The sequence below is a fragment of the Schistocerca nitens genome, chromosome 1 (genome assembly GCF_023898315.1).
Source record: "Schistocerca nitens isolate TAMUIC-IGC-003100 chromosome 1, iqSchNite1.1, whole genome shotgun sequence".
Taxonomy (NCBI): Eukaryota; Metazoa; Arthropoda; class Insecta; order Orthoptera; family Acrididae; genus Schistocerca; species Schistocerca nitens.
In genome coordinates this window covers 946,154,282-946,178,481 of record NC_064614.1, presented here as the reverse complement: position 1 = coordinate 946,178,481, position 24,200 = coordinate 946,154,282, and the positions used below count along the sequence as shown (strand labels likewise).

Here is a 24,200-nt window from a genome sequence, read left to right as displayed (position 1 = left end):
ACAGGAAGAAATTTTAACGTAAGAGATAAAGAACATACTAGAGAGCGCGAATATAATCAGTCGAGCTTCTTTCTACATTTGAAAAATCAACATCACACTGCTGATACGACCGAAAATGCGCTACAGATTCTACTCAGAATACCGAAAGATTTTGCAATGGACATTCTTGAGGAATTATAAATTTACATGTACACGAGAAAATACCCACAAACAATATTAAACGAGCATACAGAATTTAGACACAAGGACTACCTTAAAAACTTTATTGAACTTATAGAACACGATAATAGATAAATCGGAAGTAACATATGCAACAACCAAAGATAATCGTAACAAATTTTAGTTAATAAAATAATATTGCTGTTCATCTGCACAATCTTTGTAAACATATACCGTCGTGAGAGTGGAACTGTCAAACTGCTTTCATGTCCTAACTAACATTTAATTTCAACATCTTGACACCATTTACAGTGATAGTCACAAAACAGTCCACTAACGACGCAATATGGACGTCACATCAGCCTAGACGTGAGTACAAGACTGCTACTTTAATACGAAAGACGTTTGCACCCATGCCTACTCTCACCAAAATTGTAATTGCAGGTACTTGAAAATGGCGATTAAGCCGAAGCAGCTATGTGGTGTATCTGCTCTAACATTTATTACGCTGCTGGCCCTAAAGAAGATAAATCCCTAGTGTGTTCAAAAGCTAGAAGTCAATTCACTCCGATCTCCTATAACGCTAGTAACTAACAATTTCCGGAACGACATTGTGTGTTTCAAAGAAACCGCAATCACTCGAATGAGAATTTCTCATGATCAATTTGTGACACACTAGGACCTGTTCGCTAGATTAATATACAGATCTATTGAAAAGAAAATCGAAGAAATAGTTCTTGATAATCAGTCTGATATCAAAAAAGGTAAATATAAAGGTGCAAAAGAAGATACTCTAACATTTCCCTGGAAATGAAACGGAGAATAAAATTAAAAGAATGCAGAAAAGTTTTTTAACTTAAAGGGACGGAAGCGTGTAAAGTAGCTTGTAATTGTTGGCGATAACAGGTTATAATTGTACGACATAATAGAAATGTACGTACATAAGAAAACGAGCAGTAGTAAACTGCCAATCAAAACGTTCGCCTCAGATTAGTCTGAGACACACATTGTTTGCCAAGGATCGTGAAAATTTCAATACCAAATAACTTATATAAATTTCTTCCACCGATGACGTAAAACACAAATTAATCGGTTTAGGAACTGTACACAGCCTCTGAGATCTCAGTAGGAAGACCCACAAGCTGCGATCAGATCTTCTGAACGTCGTAGCATGGAACAAAGGAGGGTCGGAATACGCCCAGTACAACAATGGCTGGAAGGCCCCGACGAACAAGTTGGTGATTAACCATGTTGCGGGTTTCTTTGACGGGCTATATTTTAGACGAATGTGCCAGCCAGAGAAGCAGTGAACTAGTCGTTTTCCGAAGAAGGCTTATACATTCTGCGGCACAAGTTGCTGTTTGAAACGGGGGCGTATTGAGTTACCCAAGGCTCAAAATCTGGGGCTCTGAAACCGCTAATACTATGGAGGCAGACTGTGTTATGACCATACTCTATCCAGTGGTTCTATACAAGCATCACTCTCACAGCATCGTATTCCGTACGAAAGAAAATATCTTGAATGACAAACCCTTTTAGTGGAGATTAGAGATCAATAACTTTTGTCGTTCAAAATTGCCCTCGTGCCATCGACATCTGCTGCAATGCTATAAGAAAATATGACGACATCAGTTAACAGATACGAACTAGCACGCTAAAAGGATCTGTACACGGCAAATTAACAATCAAAATGGCCTTAAATTTTCTTTACTGTTTGATCAAGACGGTCAATTAATTCGGTATTCAGCCTTATTGTATTTTCAATGCTTCCTGTGGGTGATAGTGTTCTGGGCAGTCATAATCGAAATTTCACCTTGCAATGTACGGAGTGTTTAAGAAAAGTGTCATATTTTTTGCAGGAGGTAGAATTGGTCGTAACTAGACGAAAAGTTCCTGTAACGATCGGAACCAGACTGCTGTCGACATATAAACCGAGAAGTCCTCTCGTTTCCATGTGTCTGTTACGTTTGAGTAGAAACTATAGGCAGTGCTGCGTGTGATTATCAAGTATCCTGATTCACCGTTCAGGCCTTCTTCACAATGAAACACTCATTCCTTCAAATACACCTCGCTCCATTTGGTTTGTGTCACATGCACTGGTCATACGCTCCTGTAGCTTCTGCACATTGGCAGTGGGTTAGGCATACATGGATACTTTTAAATGTCCCCACAGCCAGAAATCCGACGTATGCAGTTCAGGTGAACGGTATGGTCATGCTACCGGACGCTGTCGACCAATCCATCGGCCATGAAACGTTGCGGCGAGGTAGCGTCGCACAATCCGCAGAAAACGGGGTGGTGTCCCGTCGTGTATGAACCACAGTCGTCTTTCTTCATGGGTAGCATTCTCCAATAGTGCTAGTAACTGATCGGTGATGATACCCGGTACTTACTGGAATTAAGGAAAACGTGGAAGGGAGGGCCCACCAATATAACTTTCTTTTCACACAACCTGTTTATGTAACAATATATATACTGTGTTTTACAGATAATCGAAGCATTTAATCATAAAATTTTCTTTACCAAAATGAACAAATTTGCAAAATTCTTTTGACCTTAAACTATAAGTCGAATAAGATTTTATCTTTGCAAAAGAAATCTTAAGTGCTGTATTGCAAAACAGCTAACAATATGACAATGATTACAAGATGGCCGGACCTGCAGCCCGGGCGAAACAGCGGTGTTTACTACCTCGTTGGACACAGTCTGACTTATTAAATGCCCTTCTGCAACACATGAAAACTATATAAACACCATAGATGACAAGAGTGATTCAATTACTCAAAACAGATGACGTAACCTTTAATTTGAAAGCTGTATGTCGAAAGGGTCGAGGTTAAGATGCCCACCTGTGCTTAAAGGTTAAACAGATTAGCAAACAATATGACAATGATAACGCTTGCTTCAAAGCAACATAACTCTTAATTTCAATGGGCATCCAAGGTGCGACTGAATCCAAACCCGTCCCTTCTGACAATTTTATTTTGACTAAAGCCCTGGCAACACTTGGCTGTTAATATTTTCAAAGTTAAACTGACTGTCTGTTATTAAGACTGTTCTGAAGGAACGTCTTAAAACATTACTTGCGAACACTTATTACAAGAGAATTCACTCGATGGAACCTAAAGCGCCGGCCGAAGTGGCCGTGCGGTTAAAGGCGCTGCAGTCTGGAACCGCAAGACCGCTACGGTCGCAGGTTCGAATCCTGCCTCGGGCATGGATGTTTGTGATGTCCTTAGGTTAGTTAGGTTTAACTAGTTCTAAGTTCTAGGGGACTAATGACCTCAGCAGTTGAGTCCCATAGTGCTCAGAGCCATTTGAACCATTTTGAACCTAAAGCTCCAGCTAAAATACACCAATAATGACTCGGTCTTTCTTTCAAAGACAGAAAGGAACAGCTTAGTACAACAGGTTGTTCAGATTATAACTGATGACTGAGAAACGCAGTTACAGCCAAGGCTGAATCTAACCACAAGGTCCCTCTTTGTTTAACGGCAGCCTATGCCTTGGTACAATTGTTCCGGCTGCATTTATGACCAAGAGCTGATTAATTAGAACATTAATGATCGTGTATGAACCAGAAAGGAAAGGCAATGTAATAGCGGGACAAATTTTCAAACGACAACTAGTGTCTTAGTACAATATTACCGCCTATATTTACGACCAAAGGGCCGACCGAGGGTCGGGTACAAACCAGAAAATAATAAGGAGGGCAGACAGACAATGAAACAAATCACCACAAAGATTACAGAATATTACTCCCCTTTATCAGTAAGCAGTTCCATGGACCCACCGCGCGTCGCAACAGTTTCTGAGTGTTGCCGATGAAAGCCAGATAGAAGAGGGCTTTCAGGCCACGAGCGGTCGTCCGACAAGAATCTTGCCAACCAACCGACGGGATGTCGGCCTGCTGCTTGTAGTCGACGCTGACGTCGGTGAAGTACTCTCGTACCCTCGCTCTGCGCAGGCCCTCCTTGCGCAGCTCGTGGCTTGGGCCACTCGGACCTCGTGACCACCTCCTGTCGCGACGCTACCGCCAATCCGCCAACTTCGTGCCTCCTTCTCCGGCCAGTAAACACCGTATATATATCGGCAAGCAAAGACCTTCTAAGGACACAACCCACAGATACGAACTCTTCCTCGTAGATATTGGCAATGGGGCCGCAAGAGGAATAGTCGATACTATACCTCAGCCAGTGGCGCCAGACAGAACAGTCCACTAAATGGCGCCACGGTTCAGGTGATACAGAAGATCAGTTAATATATTATTTCACACAGTTTATGTCCCTGTGACTGTTGTCACCAACAGTTCCCATTCACTGATGCTGAAGTGATCCTGATGCCTCGCCTCCAAGATTGCTGGAGGACTTACATCTGCCTACACTCCCGTTTTGTCGCAATTTACTGAGCTATCTTCTGGGAATCCAAACTGATCTGCAAATGAAATGTAGGATCTGAATTGCGGATCGTCAGCAATCTATTAAAAAAGCCGTTGACAGAACTGTAATCGGTAAAGGTGATCTGCTGGCCGAAGATCTTGCACGCGTTGTTTATGATAGGGATAATGCAACTGCTCATACAGAACTGGCCACGGAAGAGTCTCGTTGATACCTACAGCAGCTTAAATTCTCCGCACGCTTGCTTCATGATCATCGTCTACATCTCACAAAACCTTTTCCTGCACCTGTGACATGTGAACTGTGCGGTCCGTTGTCCTTGCTGCGAATAATCTAGTGTATGCACTTCACGGGCCTGGAGATTACTACCATCGACAAAGCCTTAACAGATTACTGCGTCTGTCAATTCCCTATCATTGGATCAAATGCTTTTTTTTTCTTTATTATTTCTCCCTGTCATAGGGCTTTTAACAAAGCACTGAAATCTGCAGTGGACTACTATAATGTCATTGATGGTGGTACCACTGGCTATCAGAAATATTGCATACAACTAAACAAAAATTAATAGCAATGTCAAATAAAGTACCTACACTGATCAGATCTTCGCAGTTCAGGGAATAGTGTGTATCTGAAAGTGGCCATCAATCACCATGTAGCCACAATACTGAATAATATCATAGCGAAACTGGTAAGCCGGCCGGGGTGGCCGAGCGGTTCTAGGCGCTACAGTCTGGAACCGCGCGACCGCTACGGTTGCAGGGTCGAATCCTGTATCGGGCATGGATGTGTGTGGTGTTCTTAGGTTAGTTAGGTTTAAGTAGTTTTAAGTTCTAGGGTACTGATGACCTCAGAAGTTAAGTCCCATAGTGCTCAGAGCCATTTGGACCATTTGAAACTGGTAAACGTCACGCGAAGTGAAATTCCAGCGTCCTTCGAGTAGCCCTTCCCTGATGCTCCTCGGCAGTTTCCAGAAAGTCTGTTCGTGATCATCTGGTTGGTGCAGTTATAAATGAGACATGACAGACTGGACAAGCTGCTAAGGCCAACTCCTGACAATAAAATCTCTCGCTCACCTCCGTATCACATCGCATACTTGAGAACGTCAGTAACAGAAAAAAAATCATTTAAAAATGATGAAACTGACGTACGACGACCTATGAACACCCAGACGAGGTCACGGAACATCACCACCCACGATCCCAATTCCACATTCAGCTTCACCAGAAGTGATAAGGCAGTTCATTTTGTTGCAATTGTATGTACGTCGGCTATTTCTTTTTCAACCTTCGATTTTTGCGAAATTAAAACCACAATGAAAAATCCGGTGAAGCTTTGCGCAGATGTCCCTTGTATGCCAGTCTACAGCGTCACGTCGCACTTTTCAGTGCTGAGAGTACAATGAGCACATAAAGATGATTAGAAAATACTGTCTCCCTCCAAGTGTGAGGTCCTGCTGAGGAAATTCACCTGATTTTATGCAACTCATGTACCGTAACTGTCATGTGTTTCCATCTTCATGAAAATTCTCAGCTGCGTATTGCAGGTGCAACGAAGATGCTGCTGCAGCAGTTTCGATGTGTGACATTTGATCAATAACCGCAGAGCCCGGACTTGGTGTAAGTTTTCTACAAGAAATTTATCTGTGTATGAAAATACCGACCATTCTTTTCTCAAAAACTTTCTCTTCGCGTAACATGAGCTTCAGGTACCGTATTTAACTTTTGAGCAATATTGACTGCTGGTTGGCCCTTATGTTGCGCATGGGAATAGGGTCGTGAAACAATACTTTAATCTTAATGAAATGCCGAATTCGAAATAATGAGAACGAATCTAATGTAATATCAAAAGAAACTAATTGCGTGCTCAGTGAAAAGTATGTAACTAAAACCCAATACAGAACTATACTGTGAAAGTTGTGTAACATGAAGTGCAAGGTGTGACTTGAAACATCCACAAAATTAAAATACTGCTCTACACAGAAGAAAATAACTGTCTGAAATTTTGCACACCACCTAAAATTTCCATCCACTGTTTCCACTTAAGAATGCAAAGTAAGATCTGCCCTGAAATATTCGTCTGCAGCTCGTGGTCTAGAAGCTATCGTTGCTGCCTCTGAATCACGGGGACCCATGTTCGATTCCCGGCTGGGTTGGCGATTTTTCTGTCGGGGACTGGGTGTTGGTGGAGGGAGGAGGAGATTAGTGTTTAACGTCCCGTCGACAACGAGGTCATTAGAGACGGAGCGCAAGCTCGGGTGAGGAAAGGATGGGGAAGGAAATCGGCCGTGCCCTTTCACAGGAACCATCCTGGCATTTGCCTGAAGCGATTTAGGGAAATCACGGAAAACCTAAATCAGGATGGCCGGAGACGGGATTGAACCGTCGTCCTCCCGAATGCGAGTCCAGTGTGCTAACAACTGCGCCACCTCGCTCGGTGGGTGTTGGTGTTGACATCATTTCATCATCTTCATCATTCGTGTCAGTGGCTACACTAGAATGCGAAAAAATTGGACTGTGTAAACATTGGGACTTTGTACGGGAACTGGTGGCCGCGCAGTTGAGCGCCCTACAAACCAAACATCATCACCATATGCCCTGAAATAAGAGTAGCTTACCTCATAATCAGTATGCTGCTTCGTGTCTGGTGTACTGATGTTCTCGAAAGCAAACAGAAATCAGCAGATGCAGCAGCTAAAGGAAAATGAGCTACTCACTACAAAATTTGTCTATGCTTGTCAGGTACAACCTGTGGCTTCGTGTGGGTAGGGCATAATGCACAGGCGACAAAAACATACAAAACGTTACTAATAATAATGGAGGTGCGTTTTACTTTAAAGGCGAGAGTTCTTGAAAAATTGAACTCTGATTATTGTAAAAAAACTTTACGACGTAACAAGACTTACAATTATGAAATTATCTCAACACAAAAATTACAGATATTTACACTAACTACGCTGTTTGTGACATAATGTAAACGAAGAGATCAAATTAGCACTAATTATGAATGTTATTAGTTATCTGAGTGACAAATATTTCCTTCAGTTAATAACTCTGACGAATAAAAATTTCATTTTTCCTCACGCATTGTTTACCTTGAAAGATTCCTCCAAAAAATCTTCTCCATCAATAGAATCAATAAGATATGTCTACAGACAAGTTTTCATCTCTATAATAAAGTATTCCAGATAATTTCAGTCAGATTCACAAATATTAAATTATGTTCTCTAAAAACATAACTGCTCGCTGTTATGCCTCAATTAAGAATTACCCAGCGCTGCACAGCTGACAGGCTAGCAAGCGAACCACAGTTAACTTAAACAAAGAGTCAAGGATCTTATTTACTACAGTACTGGCCATTAAAACTGCTACACCAAGAAGAAATGCAGATGATAAACGGGTGTTCATTGGACAAATATATTATACTAGAATTGACATGTGATTACATTACCACGCAATTTGGGTGCATACATCCTGAGAAATCAGTACCCAGAACAACCACCTCTGGCCGTAATAACGGCCTTGATATGCCTGGGCATTGAGTGAAACAGAGCTTGGATGGCGTGTACAGGTACAGCTGCCGATGCAGCTTCAACACGATACCACAGTTCATCAAGAGTAGTGACTGGCGTATTGTGACGAGCCAGTTGCTCGGCCACCATTGACCAGACGTTTTCAATTGGTGAGAGATCTGGAGAATGTGCTGGCCAGTGCAGCAGTCGAACATTTTCTGTATCCACAAAGGCCCGTACAGGACCTGCAACATGCGGTCGCGCATTACCCTGCTGAAATGTAGGGTTTCGCATGGATCGAATGAAGGGTAGAGCCACGGGTCGTAACACATCTGAAATGTAACGTCCCCTGTTCAAAGTGCCGTGAATGCGAACAAGAGGTGACCGAGACTTGTAACCAATGGCACCCCATACCATCACGCCGGGTGATACGCCAGTATGGCGATGACGAATACACGCTTCCAATGTGCAGTCACCGCGATGTTGCCAAACACGGGTGCGGCCATCATGATGCTGTAAACAGAACCTGGATTCATCCGCAAAAAATGACGTTTTGTCATTCGTGCACCCAGGTTCGTCGTTGAGTACATCACCGCAGGCGCTGCTCTCTGTGATGCAGCGTCAAGGGTAACGGCAGCCATGGTGTCCGAGCTGATAATCCATGCTGCTGCAAACGGCGTCGAACTGTTCGTGCAGATGGTTGTTGTCTTGCAAACGTCCCCATCTGTTGACTCAGGGATCGAGACGTGGCTGCACGATGCGTTACAGCTATGAGGATAAAATGCCTGTCCTCTCGACTGCTAGTGATACGAGGCCGTCGGGATCCAGCACGGCGTTCCGTATTATCCTCCTGAACCCAGCGATTCCATATTCTGCTAACAGTCATTGGATCTCGATCATCGCGAGCAGCAATGTAGCGATACGATAAACCGCAATCGCAACAGGCTACAATCCGACCTTTATCAAAGTCAGAAACGTGATGGTACGCATTTCTCCTTCTTACACGGGGCATCATAACAACGTTTCACCAGGCAACGCCGGTCAACTGCTGTTTGTGTATGACAAATCGCTTGGAAACTTTCCTCATGTGAGCACGTCGTAGGTGTCGCCACCGGCGCCAATCTCGTGTGAATGCTCTGAAAAGCTAATCATTTACATATCACAGCATCTTCTACCTGTCGTTAAAATTTCGCGTCTGTAGCACGTCATCTTCATGATGTAGCAATTTTAATGGGCAGTAGAGTAATTGTGCTGCGCGCTCATTCATCTTTGCCGCAGTACATAAAGGTGAATTATTTACACAATGGCAGGGAACATGAAAATCTTACATTGGCTCCCTTTGAGTTTTGTCTTTTCTCGCGCATTAACCGCTGGATATGAAGACAGCATTTCAGGACAGCCGAGATGCAGACCGGCGTAGGGGATTAGCCTTCCATGACTAGGGCATTGAAAAATTGGTACCACACTACGACAAATGTCAAAGGCAGAGCGGCCACTATGTAGAGAAGTAGCTGGAAGGTGTAGCTAAAAGTTTCTGTTTTTCACTGTTGTCCACAGTCCTTGATCTATCAGAGCTTTTTAAAAAATGAATGAATGAATTAAATAAACTCTTAGTTTAAATGAATTGAAACTTTAAATTTAGATTATTCTGGATGTTTGTGCTTCAACGTCGAACAGGTAAACAAATACACGAGGTATCCATGGCAACAGTTCCTTGAATGTCCTCAGTGAGTGACGTGGCTGTGTCCGGCAGGTCCGCAGTTCCACCGTCGGGGTGGCGGTGGCTTGGTGAGACCGGCGCCGCCGCTGCAGGACCGCACTTTCTGGTGGCCGCCCGTCGTGGCCATCGCCCCCCGCCCCTGGCTGCCGCCCGTGCAGCTACCGCACTACCACCCCCAGCCCCCGCAGCCGCCTCCTAGGCCCGTAACTCCCAGCCGCACTACGAGCACCACTACAACGACTACCTCTTCGTTGGTCGTCGATGGGAAACTTGACTTCGGCGATTATTAGAACCAGACGCTGTTCCTGCTGTGTAAACATGGCGGACAAAAATAAATATACTCGCCAATATCAGTCCTCAAAACTTCATACCAGAAGTGATTAATATTAATTTGTGCATGAATCTTGATTTAATGCTTGTGTTATCGATGCAGGTCAAAGTTTCAGTGAAAAACAAGGTATTGTGAGATAAAAAATTAATATATGTACCGTATGGCAGCCCATGACAAAGTGTTAATTTATACATAACCTACGTTTTACAGTATAAAATCGTTTAATTCTTATTGTTCGGTAATTAATTTGAGCAGCTAATGTTTTAGTCCAGGCATCCATGAAGAGATTCGGAGGTAAAGATATCTATCATCACGTGAGTTGTCTGAAAATCGTGTGTAAACGCAAAAAATATTTTGGTGGGTCGACAGTGTTAATTAAACGTGATTAACCGACTCTGAACACTAACAGGCATTTTAAAATTATCTTGAAATATTATCAGACGTTCGTTTGAGGGCAGCGTGTAATGTGTTCATTCTCTGTCTCTCATTTTCTGATAGCGTCAGCAGCTTTTTCACAACTATTTCCATTAGCTATAATGGTTGGAGACAGGGATGTAATAAAATATAACCGACTGATTACAGAATTTATTCTGAATTTGCTGCTTAGACACAGGTATGATTAAGCTCATCGTACAATGTTTACATTCAAAAGTTAATTTAATGATGATTTCAAATTTATACATAAAAATTAAATATATGTTCAACAATGAATAATAAATTCCACAATATACATAAGGTGTTGAATTTCAATAACAGGAGATACTACACCAGACTTGGATCCACAGAGAAATCTGTTGAGTTTTAATACCAGTTAACTTTAAAATTCTGATATCCATAATGTGCTCCCGCTGTGGTCACTGTGGTGTGTCCCACCTTCAAACAATTAGTTTTCGGGGGATTACAGTTCAGTCACTTTATTACAAACTCATTCTTTTGAGGCATACATTACACAGGGCTACTGTAAAGATGGAATTCTGTACTTTAGTCAACTACAAACAATTCGATTATCTTTGGAGGTTAGTCTGTGAGGTTTACGGTAAGTTTGCCTTGCACTTCTGGGTGAATGGGCTAATGAGAACTACCCACTCACAAGAGACGTTTAAAGGGGCACTCTTTCGTCTTCCGTTTTAAATTGAAAAGACGTGTAGCAATTAGCATGCTACATCGGTAGTTTAGGAGGTTTCCTTCATTTGTCTGTCGGCACTTTGTTGCGTGACTGCCCGGGAATGCCGAGCACTGGTGGCAAGCGGGGTGCACTCAGCCCTTGTGAGACCAATTGCGGAGCTGTTTGATGAAAAGTGGCGGCTCCAGCCACGAAAACTGGCAACGGCCAGAAGAGCGGTGTGCTGACCACATGCCCCGTCACATTCAGTGACGTCTGTCGGCTGAGGATGACACGACGATCGGTCGGTACCATTGTTTCTTCCGAGGTCCGTTCGGGAGGGTTTTTTTTTTTTCTTTTTTTAAGTCTGTCTGTCAAGTGTCAAACACGTTCCATGACCAACAGATCTCAAGAAATCAGTTGTCAAGGCGGCGATAAATAAGAGTACAGTGATACGACGCGTCCAAGAATGCTTCCAGAGCGAGACTGGATGCAAAACCAATACGTGGTTAAGTGTCAGAGTTGAATGCAGGGTGGAATGCACAAGTGGCAAGTAGGATGTAAGTGACTTATTTGCCAGGAGTGCCTGTTCTAACTTTTCTTGGCTGTTTCTTATAATTTATGTGTACCCATCCGTGACTCTATATCCGTTGACATTATTTTATATCATTTCTTATTTTTGGCATTCAACCAAATATTTACTGTTGTTTCGCGTATTACCGCAACACCACTGTCAGTGGGTAGTGCGACTATATTGTGCGAGAATGCGAAACAGACTCTACGAAGGGTCAAATATATTAACCTAATTGCGAATATGGTTTTGTGAACGTATCAATGAGAGTTGATAATACGTATAAAGTAGAAGACACGACCGCCATTACAGTCTTTTTTCGGTGCCTGGTAAGTAAAGAACAATAAGCTGAGAGCCGCATCGGCACGCGAAAGTGGTGATACAGTTTCCGTTTCATCTTTTCAGAGATGCTGCACCAGATTTGTACATACCAAATATCTACTTCGAAATTAGTAAATGGGTGAGTACGTCGCAGTCTGGGAGCTCACAAGGGAACCTCCCCATCGCACCCCCATCAGATTTAGTTATAAGTTGGCACAGTGGATAGGCCTTGAAAAACTGGACACAGATCAATCGAGAAAACAGGAAGAAGTTGTGTGGAACTACGAAAAAAATAAGCAAAATATACGAACTGAGTAGTCCATGCGCAACATAAGCAACATTAAGGATATTGTGGGCTCAGGAGCGCCGTTGTCCCGTGGTTAGCGTGAGCAGCTCTGGAATGAGAAGTCCTTGGTTCAAGTCTTCCATCGAGTGAAAATTTTACTTTCTTTATTCTCGCAAAGTTATGATCCGTCCGTTCGTTCATTGACGTCTCCGTTCACTGTAATAAGTTTAGTGTCTGTGTTTTGCGACCGCACCGTAAAACCGTGCGATTAGTAGACGAAAGGACGTGCCTCTACAATGCGCACCGAAAACATTTGCTCGCAAGGTCATAGGTCAACCGATTCCTCCACAGGACAACACGTCTGATATATACGACACTGGTGACCTCATGTGCGTCACCTGACGGGAATATGTTGTAGACCCATCTAACTTGTACACTTGGCGAATGGGTAAAAAGATTCTTCTACCTTGCCGATTTAGGTTTTCTTGTGGATGTGATAATCACTCCCAAAAAAGTGATGAAAACATAAGAGTTTGTCACATGAACTGCAACAAATGAATGCAATAGTTTCAGAGTCGCACAGTTTTCCCTGTGCTCTGTCAAAACATATGTTTTTAACGTTTACAAAATTTTCCGTGTGTAGACCGTCAAATCCTGCATGTGTCCCAGCAAATCTGAACATGTCCCGGAATTTTGGAGAGCGAAGTTGATTATGTTTGAGTGCCTTAACTTTGATAATAGTCCGAAAATAAAAAATTTTTTCACTGGAGGGAGGTTGGAACCAAAGACCTTCCGTTTCGCAGCTGCTCACGCTAAACACCGGACCACGGCGCTCCTCAGGTCAGGTCATCCTTTATGTGGGATATCTTGCGCATGGACTACTCAGTTTGTATATTTTGCTTATTTTTTTCAAAGTTCCACACAACTTCTTCCTGTTTTCTCGATTGATCTGTGTTCAGTTTTTCAAGGCCTATCCACTGTGCCAAATTGTAATTAAATCTGAGGGGGGTGCGATGGGGAGGTTCCCTTGTCAGTTGCGAATTATTTTTACAGAAGCACATTTCGATGTCCTCCAATCTCATCTTTTAAAGTTTTCCCACTATCCATGTCGCATTTCATTGAACACAGCTTTCCAAATGTACTTTCTCCGAACACTACTCCTTTATTCTACCTTGTTCTCTGTGGTGAAGAGGTTTATTTTAGTGTAACTGCCCCTCTATCGTTTTCTCTGATTTTAATGGAAGAGCTGACTCAAGTTTATAGTTACAAACGCGTGAAAGCGGTTCTGTACATGATACGCAGACGGTTGTGGTTTGAACTGTTTGTTTACGCTAGCCTGCCTACTGCTTCCTTTATCTACAGGGCAACATAATTAATAATTTAATAGTCACTTTCGAGTAGTACTTATGGCTCGGTGCAGCAAATCAGCGTGATCGTAACATCAGGGATTCCATCCTTCTCAGTTTCTAACCGAACTTATATCCTTTAACCAAATTAAGCTTATCCATTACGGATATTTTAGATCCCGTAACTGTTCATGGAATGAAACATAATTATTAAAAAAAAGTTACTGGTTGCAGTATTATGTAACTTATTTACGTTTAAACTAAATGTTTCTATGTTTGATTTTCGGCCATCATATGTTTCAAAACAAATTGTCTTTGTTGTAACCCTCTTGCCTGGCGACTGTCTGCGTGTCAGGATGCACCTCCTTATTCTCTGTAATTTTGTTTATAATAATAATGTTACCTAAGTCCATTTATGTTTTTTATGTTTTTTTATGTTTCTGTGTAATGCGAACCACTTATTGCATTATATTTAATATTATCACGGCCCCGAATGACGACTCTCCACCTGACTCTAAAATAAATCAGAAAATAGCAGGTAATAGAGACGTCTTCAGCCAAGTAGCAGTTCTAACACTAGTTAATATTAAAATTCTAATTATCAGTTGTTTTCATGTGCTCCTGATGTGGTCACTGTGGTGTCTCCTACCTCCGAACAATAGTTTTGGGAAGGCTAAAGCTGAATCACTTTATTATACATACATTCTTTTGAGGAGTACATTACACACGGCTACTGCAAAGATGAGTTTCTGTGCCTATTATCGACTACAAACAAGTTGATTATCTTTGGAGGTGTACGGGAAGTATGCTTTGCGCTTCCGGGTGAGCGGGTCATTGAGACCTGCCTGCCACAGGAAACGCTGGAGGCCGCCGCTTGAATAAACACTCTCTTGTCATCCCCTCCGTAGTGAAAAGACATGTTTGGGTTGAATGCTCCTGCTGGCCGCTGAGATTACTTTGTGGTGAGATGGTATCGTATAGCTTGGACGAGTCTAGGCGATGCACTTCTCAATACGATGGAGACATGGCTTGTATCACATGATTAACTTTTCCTTTATTCGCGTTACACAATTACTATGATTTCAGCACGTCGGATTCATACCACACGTCTGGTTACCAGTTTTATGTGTCTTTGAAAAAGTAGTTGGGTAAAAGACTCTGTATAGTATCCGACCAAAATCAGTTAATTCGAACGGTAGTATAGTCAATCTGGTAATTTTTCCCGTCAATGAAACTTTCTAAACGCTTTGTGACTTGTGCCGAACTTAGTTTATTTCTCGTTATTACATAATTAGTGTAACTTCGCCTGTCACGTCTTGCTTGGGCACTAATAATTCGTGTGCTACTACGTTTACCTGCTTTTCTAAAGTCATTTATACTAGTTTATCTGTAAATACTTTTGCTATACCACTTATTTGCTATATAGACGCATTACCGTGACTTGCACTCTGCAGCAATTATACGATAGCAGGATTTAAAACATAACCTTCGCCTTCAGCATTTGGTAACAGGTTTCTTACCGCATTTCATATCAAAGCTAGCATCCGTTATTATGAATATTATACATCAATTTGTTTGTATGATTTTCAGCGGATGAAGTAAGTCTTGACGTTGATGCAGCCTGCAGAGACACTGAACCGTGTTATACACAAACAGAAGTATATATATATAATGCAGTATATTTGTGCGTTGTTATAACTGTGTGGGTTTCACATCCCCACTTACAGCAGGCTACAAACAACGTTGCTTAAACACTTTCATGTTTGCTGAAATACTAGATACGTCTTGTCACATCACCTAAAATCAGTTTCTGCTTGCTACTGTCACTAACTTGCTAACTGATATACATGCTAACGTAACTATCACTGCAACTGTTCTTGTAACACACGTGATTTGCTGTTGGATGGAAAACACAGAATGTTAAAGTATTATAATTGTCACAGATACTCATTTTAATATATAATACACAACATACATAGTCGCAAAAAGCTAGCCACTACAATAGCACTGGAACTATCGATGTACACTGAGTTAAGAAAAGTCATGGGGTACCTCTAATGTCGTTTCGGACCTCCTTTTATCCTGCGCAGTGCAGCAAGTCGAGGTGGCGTGGACTCGACAAGTCGTTGGAAGTTCCCAGCAGAAGTGCTGAGCCGTGCTGCCTCTATTGCTGTCCATAATTGCGAAAGTATTGACGGTGCCAGATTTTGTGCACGAACTGTACTCTCGACTATGTTCCGTAAATGTCCGATGGCTGGCCAAAACATTCACTCCAACTGCCTAGAATGTTCTTCAAGCCAGTCGCTAGTAATTGTGGCCCGATGACGCTGCGCACTGTCATCCATAAAATTCCATGGTTGCTTGGGAACATGAAGTCCACGAGTGGCTGCAGATGGTCTCCAAGTAACCAAAATAACCATTCCCAGTCAATGATCTCTTAAGTTACACCAGAGGATCCAGTCTATTCCACGAAACCACAGTCCATACCATTATGGAGCCACTACCAGCTTGCACAGTGCCTCGTTGACAGTTTGGGTCCATTACTCCCTGGGGTCTACACGACACTCAAACCCTTCCATAAGCTCTTAGCAACTGAAATCAGGACTCGTATGACCAGGCGTCGGTTTTTCAGCAGTCTAGGATCCAACCGATATGGTTACGAGCCCAGGGGAGGCACTGGCGGCGATGTCGTGCTGTTCGCAAAGGCACTCACGTCGGTCGTCTGCTGCCATAGACCGTTAATACCAAATTTTGCCGCACTGATCTAGCAGTTACGTTAGCCGTATACCTCACATTGATTTCTGCGGTTATTTCACGCACAGTTGCTTGTCATTTAGAACTGATAGCTTTACGCAAACGCCGCTGCTCTCATTCGTTAAGTGGAGGTAGTCATCCACTACGTTGTCTATGGTGGGAGGTAATGCCTGAAACGTGGTATTGTCGGCACACTCTTGACACTGTGGATCTCGATATATTCAATTCGCAAATGATTTCTGAAATGAAATATCTCGCGAGTCTAGCTCCGACTACCTTTCCGCGTTCAAAGTCTGTTTAATTCGGGAGGTACGCATAAAATATCTTCCGAAATTGTGCTGAACGCATTCTCTGAAAATTATTTCGATCAGTTAGTTCACGAGCCCACGCGAATAGCAAACGGTTGTGAAAACACACTTGACCTCTTAGCAACAAATAATCCTGAGTTAGTAACGAGCATCAAAACCGATACAGGGATTAGAGAACACAGGGTTGTCGTAGCGAGACTGAATATTGTAATCCCAAAATCTTCCAAAAATAAGTGAAAAATATACCTATTCAAAAAAGCAGATAAAAATTCACTTGCCGGCCGCGGTGGTCTCGCGGTTCTAGGCGCGCAGTCCGGAACCGTGCGACTGCTACGGTCGCAGGTTCGAATCCTGCCTCGGGCATGGATGTGTGTGATGTCCTTAGGTTAGTTAGGTTTAAGTAGTTCTAAGTTCTAGGGGACTGATAACCACAGCAGTTGAGTCCCATAGTGCTCACAGCCATTTTTGAAAAATTCACTTGACGCCTTCTGAGAGACAATCTCCACTCAAAAAAAAAAAAAAAAAAAAAGTTCAAATATGTGTGAAATCTTATGGGACTTAACTACTGAGAACCATCAGTCCCTAAGCTTACACACTACTTAATCGAAATTATCCTAAGGGCAAACACACACACCCATGCCCGAGGGAGGACTCGAACCTCCACCGGGACCAGCCGCACAGTTCATGACTGCAGCGCCTAAGACCACTCGGCTAATCCCGCGCGGTAATCTCCACTCATTCCAAATTTATAATATAAGTGTAGACCAGATGTGGCTTGAATTCAAAGAATTAGTATCGGCAGCAAATCAGAGATTTATACCAAATAAATTAACAAATGACGGAGCTAATCCTCCTTGGTACATAAAACGGGTCTGAAAAGTGTTGCAGAAACAATGAAACAAACATGCCAAATTTAAACAGACGCAAAATTCCCAAGATTGGCGATCTTTTTCAGAAGCTCGAAATTTAGCGCGGACTTCAATGCGAGATGTTTATAACAGTTTCCACTAAGAAACTCTGTCTCGAAACCCGACAGAAAATCCAAACAGATTCTGGTCGTTTGTGAAGTATGTTTGTTGTTGTTGTGGTCTTCAGTCCTGAGACTGGTTTGATGCAGCTCTCCATGCTACTCTATCCTGTGCAAGCTTCTTCATCTCCCAGTACCTATTGCAACCTACATCCTTCTGAATCTGCTTAGTGTATTGATCTCTTGGTCTCCCTCTACCATTTTTACCCTCCACGCTGCCCTCCAATGCTAAATTTGTGATCCCTTGATGCCTCAGAACATGTCCTATCAACCGATCCCTTCTTCTAGTCAAGTTGTGCCACAAACTTCTCTTCTCCCCAATCCTATTCAATACCTCCTCATTAGTTACGTGATCTACCCACCTTATCTTCAGCATTCTTCTGTAGCACCACATTTCGAAAGCTTCTATTCTCTTCTTGTCCAAACTATTTATCGTCCATGTTTCACTTCCATACATGGCTACACTCCATACAAATACTTTCAGAAACGACTTCCTGACACTTAAATCTATACTCGATGTTAACAAATTTCTCTTCTTCAGAAACGATTTCCTTGCCATTGCCAGTCTACATTTTATATCCTCTCTACTTCGACCATCATCAGTTATTTTACTCCCTAAATAGCAAAACTCCTTTACTACTTTAAGTGTCTCACTTCCTAATCTAATCCCCTCAGCGACACCCGATTTAATTAGACTACATTTCATTATCCTCGTTTTGCTTTTGTTGATGTTCATCTTATATCCTCCTTTCAAGACACTGTCCATTCCGTTCAACTGCTCTTCCAAGTCCTTTGCTGTCTCTGACAGAATTACAATGTCATCGGCGAACCTCAAAGTTTTTACTTCTTCTCCATGAATTTTAATACCTACTCCGAATTTTTCTTTTGTTTCCTTTACTGCTTGCTCAATATACAGATTGAATAACATCGGGGAGAGGCTACAACCCTGTTTCACTCCTTTCCCAACCACTGCTTCCCTTTCATGTCCCTCGACTCTTATAACTGCCATCTGGTTTCTGTACAAATTGTAAATAGCCTTTCGCTCCCTGTATTTTACCCCTGCCACCTTCAGAATTTGAAAGAGAGTATTCCAGTTAACGTTGTCAAAAGCTTTCTCTAAGTCTACAAATGCTAGAAACGTAGGTTTGCCTTTTCTTAATCTTTCTTCTAAGATAAGTCGTAAGGTTAGTATTGCCTCAGGTGTTCCAACATTTCTACGGAATCCAAACTGATCTTCCCCGAGGTCCGCTTCTACCGGTTTTTCCATTCGTCTGTAAAGAATTCGCGTTAGTATTTTGCAGCTGTGACTTATTAAACTGATAGTTCGGTAATTTTCACATCTGTCAGCACCTGCTTTCTTTGGTATTGGAATTATTATATTCTTCTTGAAGTCTGTGGGTATTTCGCCTGTCTCATACATCTTGCTCACCAGATGGTAGAGTTTTGTCATGACTGGCTCTCCCAAGGCCATCAGTAGTTCTAATGGAATGTTGTCTACTCCCGGGGCCTTGTTTCGACTCAGGTCTTTCAGTGCTCTGTCAAACTCTTCCCGCAGTATCGTATCTCCCATTTCATCTTCATCTACATCCTCTTCCATTTCCATAATATTGTCCTCAAGTATATCGCCCTTGTATAAACCCTCTATATATTCCTTCCACCTTTCTGCCTTCCCTTCTTTGCTTAGAACTGGGTTGCCATCTGAGCTCTTGATATTCATACAAGTGGTTCTCTTCTCTCCAAAGGTCTCTTTCATTTTCCTGTAGGCAGTATCTATCTTACCCCTAGTGAGAGAAGCCTCTACATCCTTACATTTGTCCTCTAGCCATCCCTGCTTAGCCATTTTGCACTTTCTGTCGATCTCATTTTTGAGTCGTTTGTATTCCCTTTTGCCTGCTTCATTTACTGCATTTTTATATTTTCTCCTTTCATCAATTAAATTCAATATTTCTTCTGTTACCCAAGGATTTCTATTAGCCCTCGTCTTTTTACCTACTTGATCCTCTGCTGCCTTCACTACTTCATCCCTCAGAGCTACCCAATCTTCTTCTACTGTATTTCTTTCCCCCATTCCTGTCAATTGTTCCCTTATGCTCTCCCTGAAACTCTCTACAACCTCTGGTTCTTTCAGTTTATCCAGGTCCCATCTCCTTAAAGTCCCAACTTTTTGCAGTTTCTTCAGTTTCAATCTGCAGTTCATAACCAATAGATTGTGGTCAGAATCCACATCTGCCCCTGGAAATGTCTTACAATTTAAAACCTGGTTCCTAAATCTCTGTCTTACCATTATATAATCTATCTGATACCTATTAGTATCTCCAGGATTCTTCCAGGTATACAACCTTCTTTTATGATTCTTGAACCAAGTGTTTGCTTTGATTAAGTTATGCTCTGTGCAAAATTCTACAAGGCGGCTTCCTCTTTCATTTCTTCCCCCCAATCCATATTCACCTACTATGTTTCCTTCTCTCCCTTTTCCTACTGACGAGTTCCAGTCACCCATGACTATTAAATTTTCGTCTCCCTTCACTACCTGAATAATTTCTTTTATCTCGTCATACATTTCATCAATTTCTTCATCATCTGCAGAGCTAGTTGGCATATAAACTTGTACTACTGTAGTAGGCATGGGCTTTGTGTCTATCTTGGCCACAATAATGCGTTCACTATGCTGTTTGTAGTAGCTAACCCGCACTCCTATTTTTTTATTCATTATTAAACCTACTCCTGCATTACCCCTATTTGATTTTGTATTTATAACCCTGTAATCACCTGACCAAAAGTCTTGTTCCTCCTGCCACCGAACTTCACTAATTCCCACTATATCTAACTTTAACCTATCCATTTCCCTTTTTAAATTTTCTAACCTACCTGCCCGATTAAGGGATCTGACATTCCACGCTCCGATCCGTAGAATGCCAGTTTTCTTTCTCCTGATAACGACGTCCTCTTGAGTAGTCCCCGCCCGGAGATCCGAATGGGGGACTATTTTACCTCCGGAATATTTTACCCAAGAGGACGCCATCATCATTTAATCATACAGTAAAGCTGCATGTCCTCGGGAAAAATTACGGCTGTAGTTTCCCCTTGCTTTCAGCCGTTCGCAGTACCAGCACAGCAAGGCCGATTTGGTTAATGTTACAAGGCCAGATCAGTCAATCATCCAGACTGTTGCCCCTGCTACTACTGAAAAGGCTGCTGCCCCTCTTCAGGAACCACATGTTTGTCTGGCCTCTCAACAGATACCCCTCCGTTGTGGTAGCACCTACGGTACGGCCATCTGTATCGCTGAGGCACGCAAGCCTCCCCACCAACGGCAAGGTCCATGGTTCATGGGGGAAATGATGTATGTTAGCGGCAAGAAACAATCAATACCTTCTCTGCGCGATAGGAATGGAGATACTATCGAAGACTGTGCTGCCAAAGCAGAGTTACTAAACACAGCCTTCCGAAATGCCTTCATAAAAGAAGACGAAGTAATTGTTCCAGAATTCGAATAGAGAACAGCTGCCGACCTGAGCAACGTAGAAGTAAATATCCTCGGAGTAGTGAAGCAACTTAAATCACTTAACAAAAGCAAGTCTTCCCGCCAGACTGTATACCAATTAGGTTGCTTTCGGAGTATGCTGATGCATTAGCTCCATACTTAACAATCATATACAACCGGACTCTCGACGAACGATCCGTACCCAAAGACTGGAAAGTTGCACAGGTCACACCAATATTCATGAAAGGTAGTTGGAGCAATCTACTTCATTACAGGCCCATATCATTAACGTCGATATACAGCAGGATTTTGGAACATACATTGTGTTCGAACATTATGAATTATCTCGAAGAAAACTGTCTATTGACACACAGTCAACATGGGTTTAGAAAACAGCGTTCCTGTGAAACACAACTAGCTCTTTATTCACATGAAGTGTTGAGTGCTATTGACGAGGGATTTCAGATCGATTCCGTACTTCTGGATTTACGGACGGCTTTTGACACTGTACCACACAAGCGGCTAGTAGTGAAATTGCGTGCTTATGGAATACCGTGTCAGTTATGTGACTGGATTTGTGATTTCCTGTCAGAGAGGTCACAGTTCGTAGTAACTGACGGAAAGTCATAGAGTAAAACAGAAGTGACTTCTGGCGTTCTCCGAGGTAATGTTATAGGCTCTTTGCTGTTCCTTATCTATATAAACGATTTGAGAGACAATCTGAGCAGCCGTCTTAGGTTGCTTACAGATGACGCTGTCGTTTACCGTCTAATAAAGTCATCAGAAGATCAAAACAAACTGCAAAACGATTTAGAAAAGATATCTGAATGGTGCGAAAATTTCGAGATAACCCTAAATAACGAAAAGTGTGAGGTCATCCACATGAGTCCTGAAAGGAACTCGTTAAACTTCGGTTACACGATAAATGAGTCTAATCTAAAAGCCGTAAATTCAACTAAATACCTAGGTATTACAATTACGAACAACTTAAATTGTAAGGAACACACAGAATATGTTGTAGGGAAGGGTAACCAAAGACTGCATTTTATTCGCAGGACACTCAGAAAATGTAACAGATCTCGTAAGGAGACTGCCTACACTATGCTTGTCCGTCCTCTTTTAGAATACCGATTTTATTACTGTTTACACGGATGGGTCTAAACAGGGGGATTTTATGGGCTGCTCTGCTGTGTTTCCCGATACTGTCCATCGGATAGGGCTCCCAGAGCAGTTCTCAGTTTACTACGCAGAACTGTTTGCCATTCTGCAAGCATTAGAGCATATGCGCCGACATCGTGGCACGAAATTCATCATCTGCTCCGATTCCCAAAGTGCTCTACACGCTCCTGAACAGATGTACCCAGCAGATCGGATGGTGCAAGAGGTGCAGGACGCACTCCTGCTCTTGCAACAGCAGGGTAAGGATGTAATTTTCTGCTGGGTTCCAGGGCACATAGGGATTCCTGTAAATGAACTTGCAGATGCGGCTGCCAAGGAGGCTTGCTCCATCCCACCTCCTGCTCGCTGTTCCGTCCCCCTGCAGGCCATTACGTCTTTCGTGACTCGGAAGGTCATGCGTTGGTGGGAGGCTCAGTGGCTGGACGTGAGGGATAATAAGTTGCGAGCGGTGAAGGATTCTGTCCGACCGTGGCTCACCTCCTTCCGACAACGACGCGCTGAGGAAGTAGCCCTTACACGGCTTAGAATAGGACATTGTCCTTTGACACATGGTTTTCTGTTACGTCGTGAGGAGCCACCAACGTGTCAGACATGTGGGACACAGCTGTCGATACGACATATTTTAACTGAGTGTGTTTTATATGCGGGTTTGAGGGAAGATTTCAGTTTCCCACCAGACCTACCCTCTCTTTTAACTAATAATGAGGCGAGTGTCGCTAGAGTTTTACGTTTTTGTGTGATGTCTGGCCTTCTTCCCAAATTTTTGGATTGAAGTCTTAATGTGCTGTCCAGTGGTTTGGTCACCCATTATTTGTAAGTGGTCACTCAGCCACCGTTAATTATTTTCCCTGTTTGTACTGCTATTTTATTTTTAGTTTTATCTCCCTGTTTTGATGTGCTGTGTCCAATCTTGCAATTTGAACAATACCAATTGTCTCACAATTCGGCTCTGAATTGCACTTTTGGGAACGGGCGCTGATAACCTCGCTGTTGTGCGCCCTAAAACACTAATAATCATCATCATCATCATCATCATCTTTTAGAATACTGCTGCGCGGTGTGGGATCCTTACCAGATAGGACTGATTGAGTACATAGAAAAAGTTCAAAGAAAGGCAGCACGCTTTGTATTATCGCCAAATATGGGAGAGAGTGTCACAGAAATGATACAGGATTTGGGATGGACATCATTAAAAGAAAGGCGTTTTTCGTTGCGACGGAATCTTCTCACGAAATTCCAGTCAACAACTTTCTCCTTCGAATGCGAAAATATTTTGTTGACACCAACCTACATAGGAAAAAACGATCACCAAGATAAGAGAAATCATTGCTCGAACGGAAAGATATAGGTCTATGAACCCTCTGCCAAGCACTTAAATGTCATTTGTGGAGTATCCATGTAGATGTAGAACTCCCGTCGTGCGATCATAATGACAACGATAATCTTTTCACATTAGTTACCTGTATAGCAATGACAGATCCGCCAATGCAGTGCCCTTTTATACTTAATGTACGCGAGAGTAGCGCCATCTGTTGTGTGCATAATGCTACCGCATAAATTTTGTCACCTCAGTGTATGCAAACCCATAGATCGTCTTTGGATTCACTGGTTAACAGTGATCTGCTGTGCAGTAGGCAATATATATGTGTCCGATCGTAGCGTAAATGCGGACTGTTGATATAGGATGAAAGTACACTTATGGCACAT

The 24,200-nt window shown here is 42.5% G+C and overlaps 1 protein-coding gene across 1 annotated transcript in view; it reads left to right on the top strand.

The window, feature by feature from the left end:
* LOC126194184 (uncharacterized) overlaps positions 1 to 10,830 on the top strand; it is a 75,730-nt gene extending 64,900 nt beyond the window's left edge. Inside the window, exon 4 of the mRNA XM_049932745.1 lies at positions 9,818 to 10,830. Coding sequence (XP_049788702.1) covers positions 9,818 to 10,074 — 257 coding nt within the window. The 3' untranslated portion in view covers positions 10,075 to 10,830. The remainder of the gene's footprint in view (positions 1 to 9,817) is intronic.
* Positions 10,831 to 24,200: the final 13,370 nt, after the last annotated feature.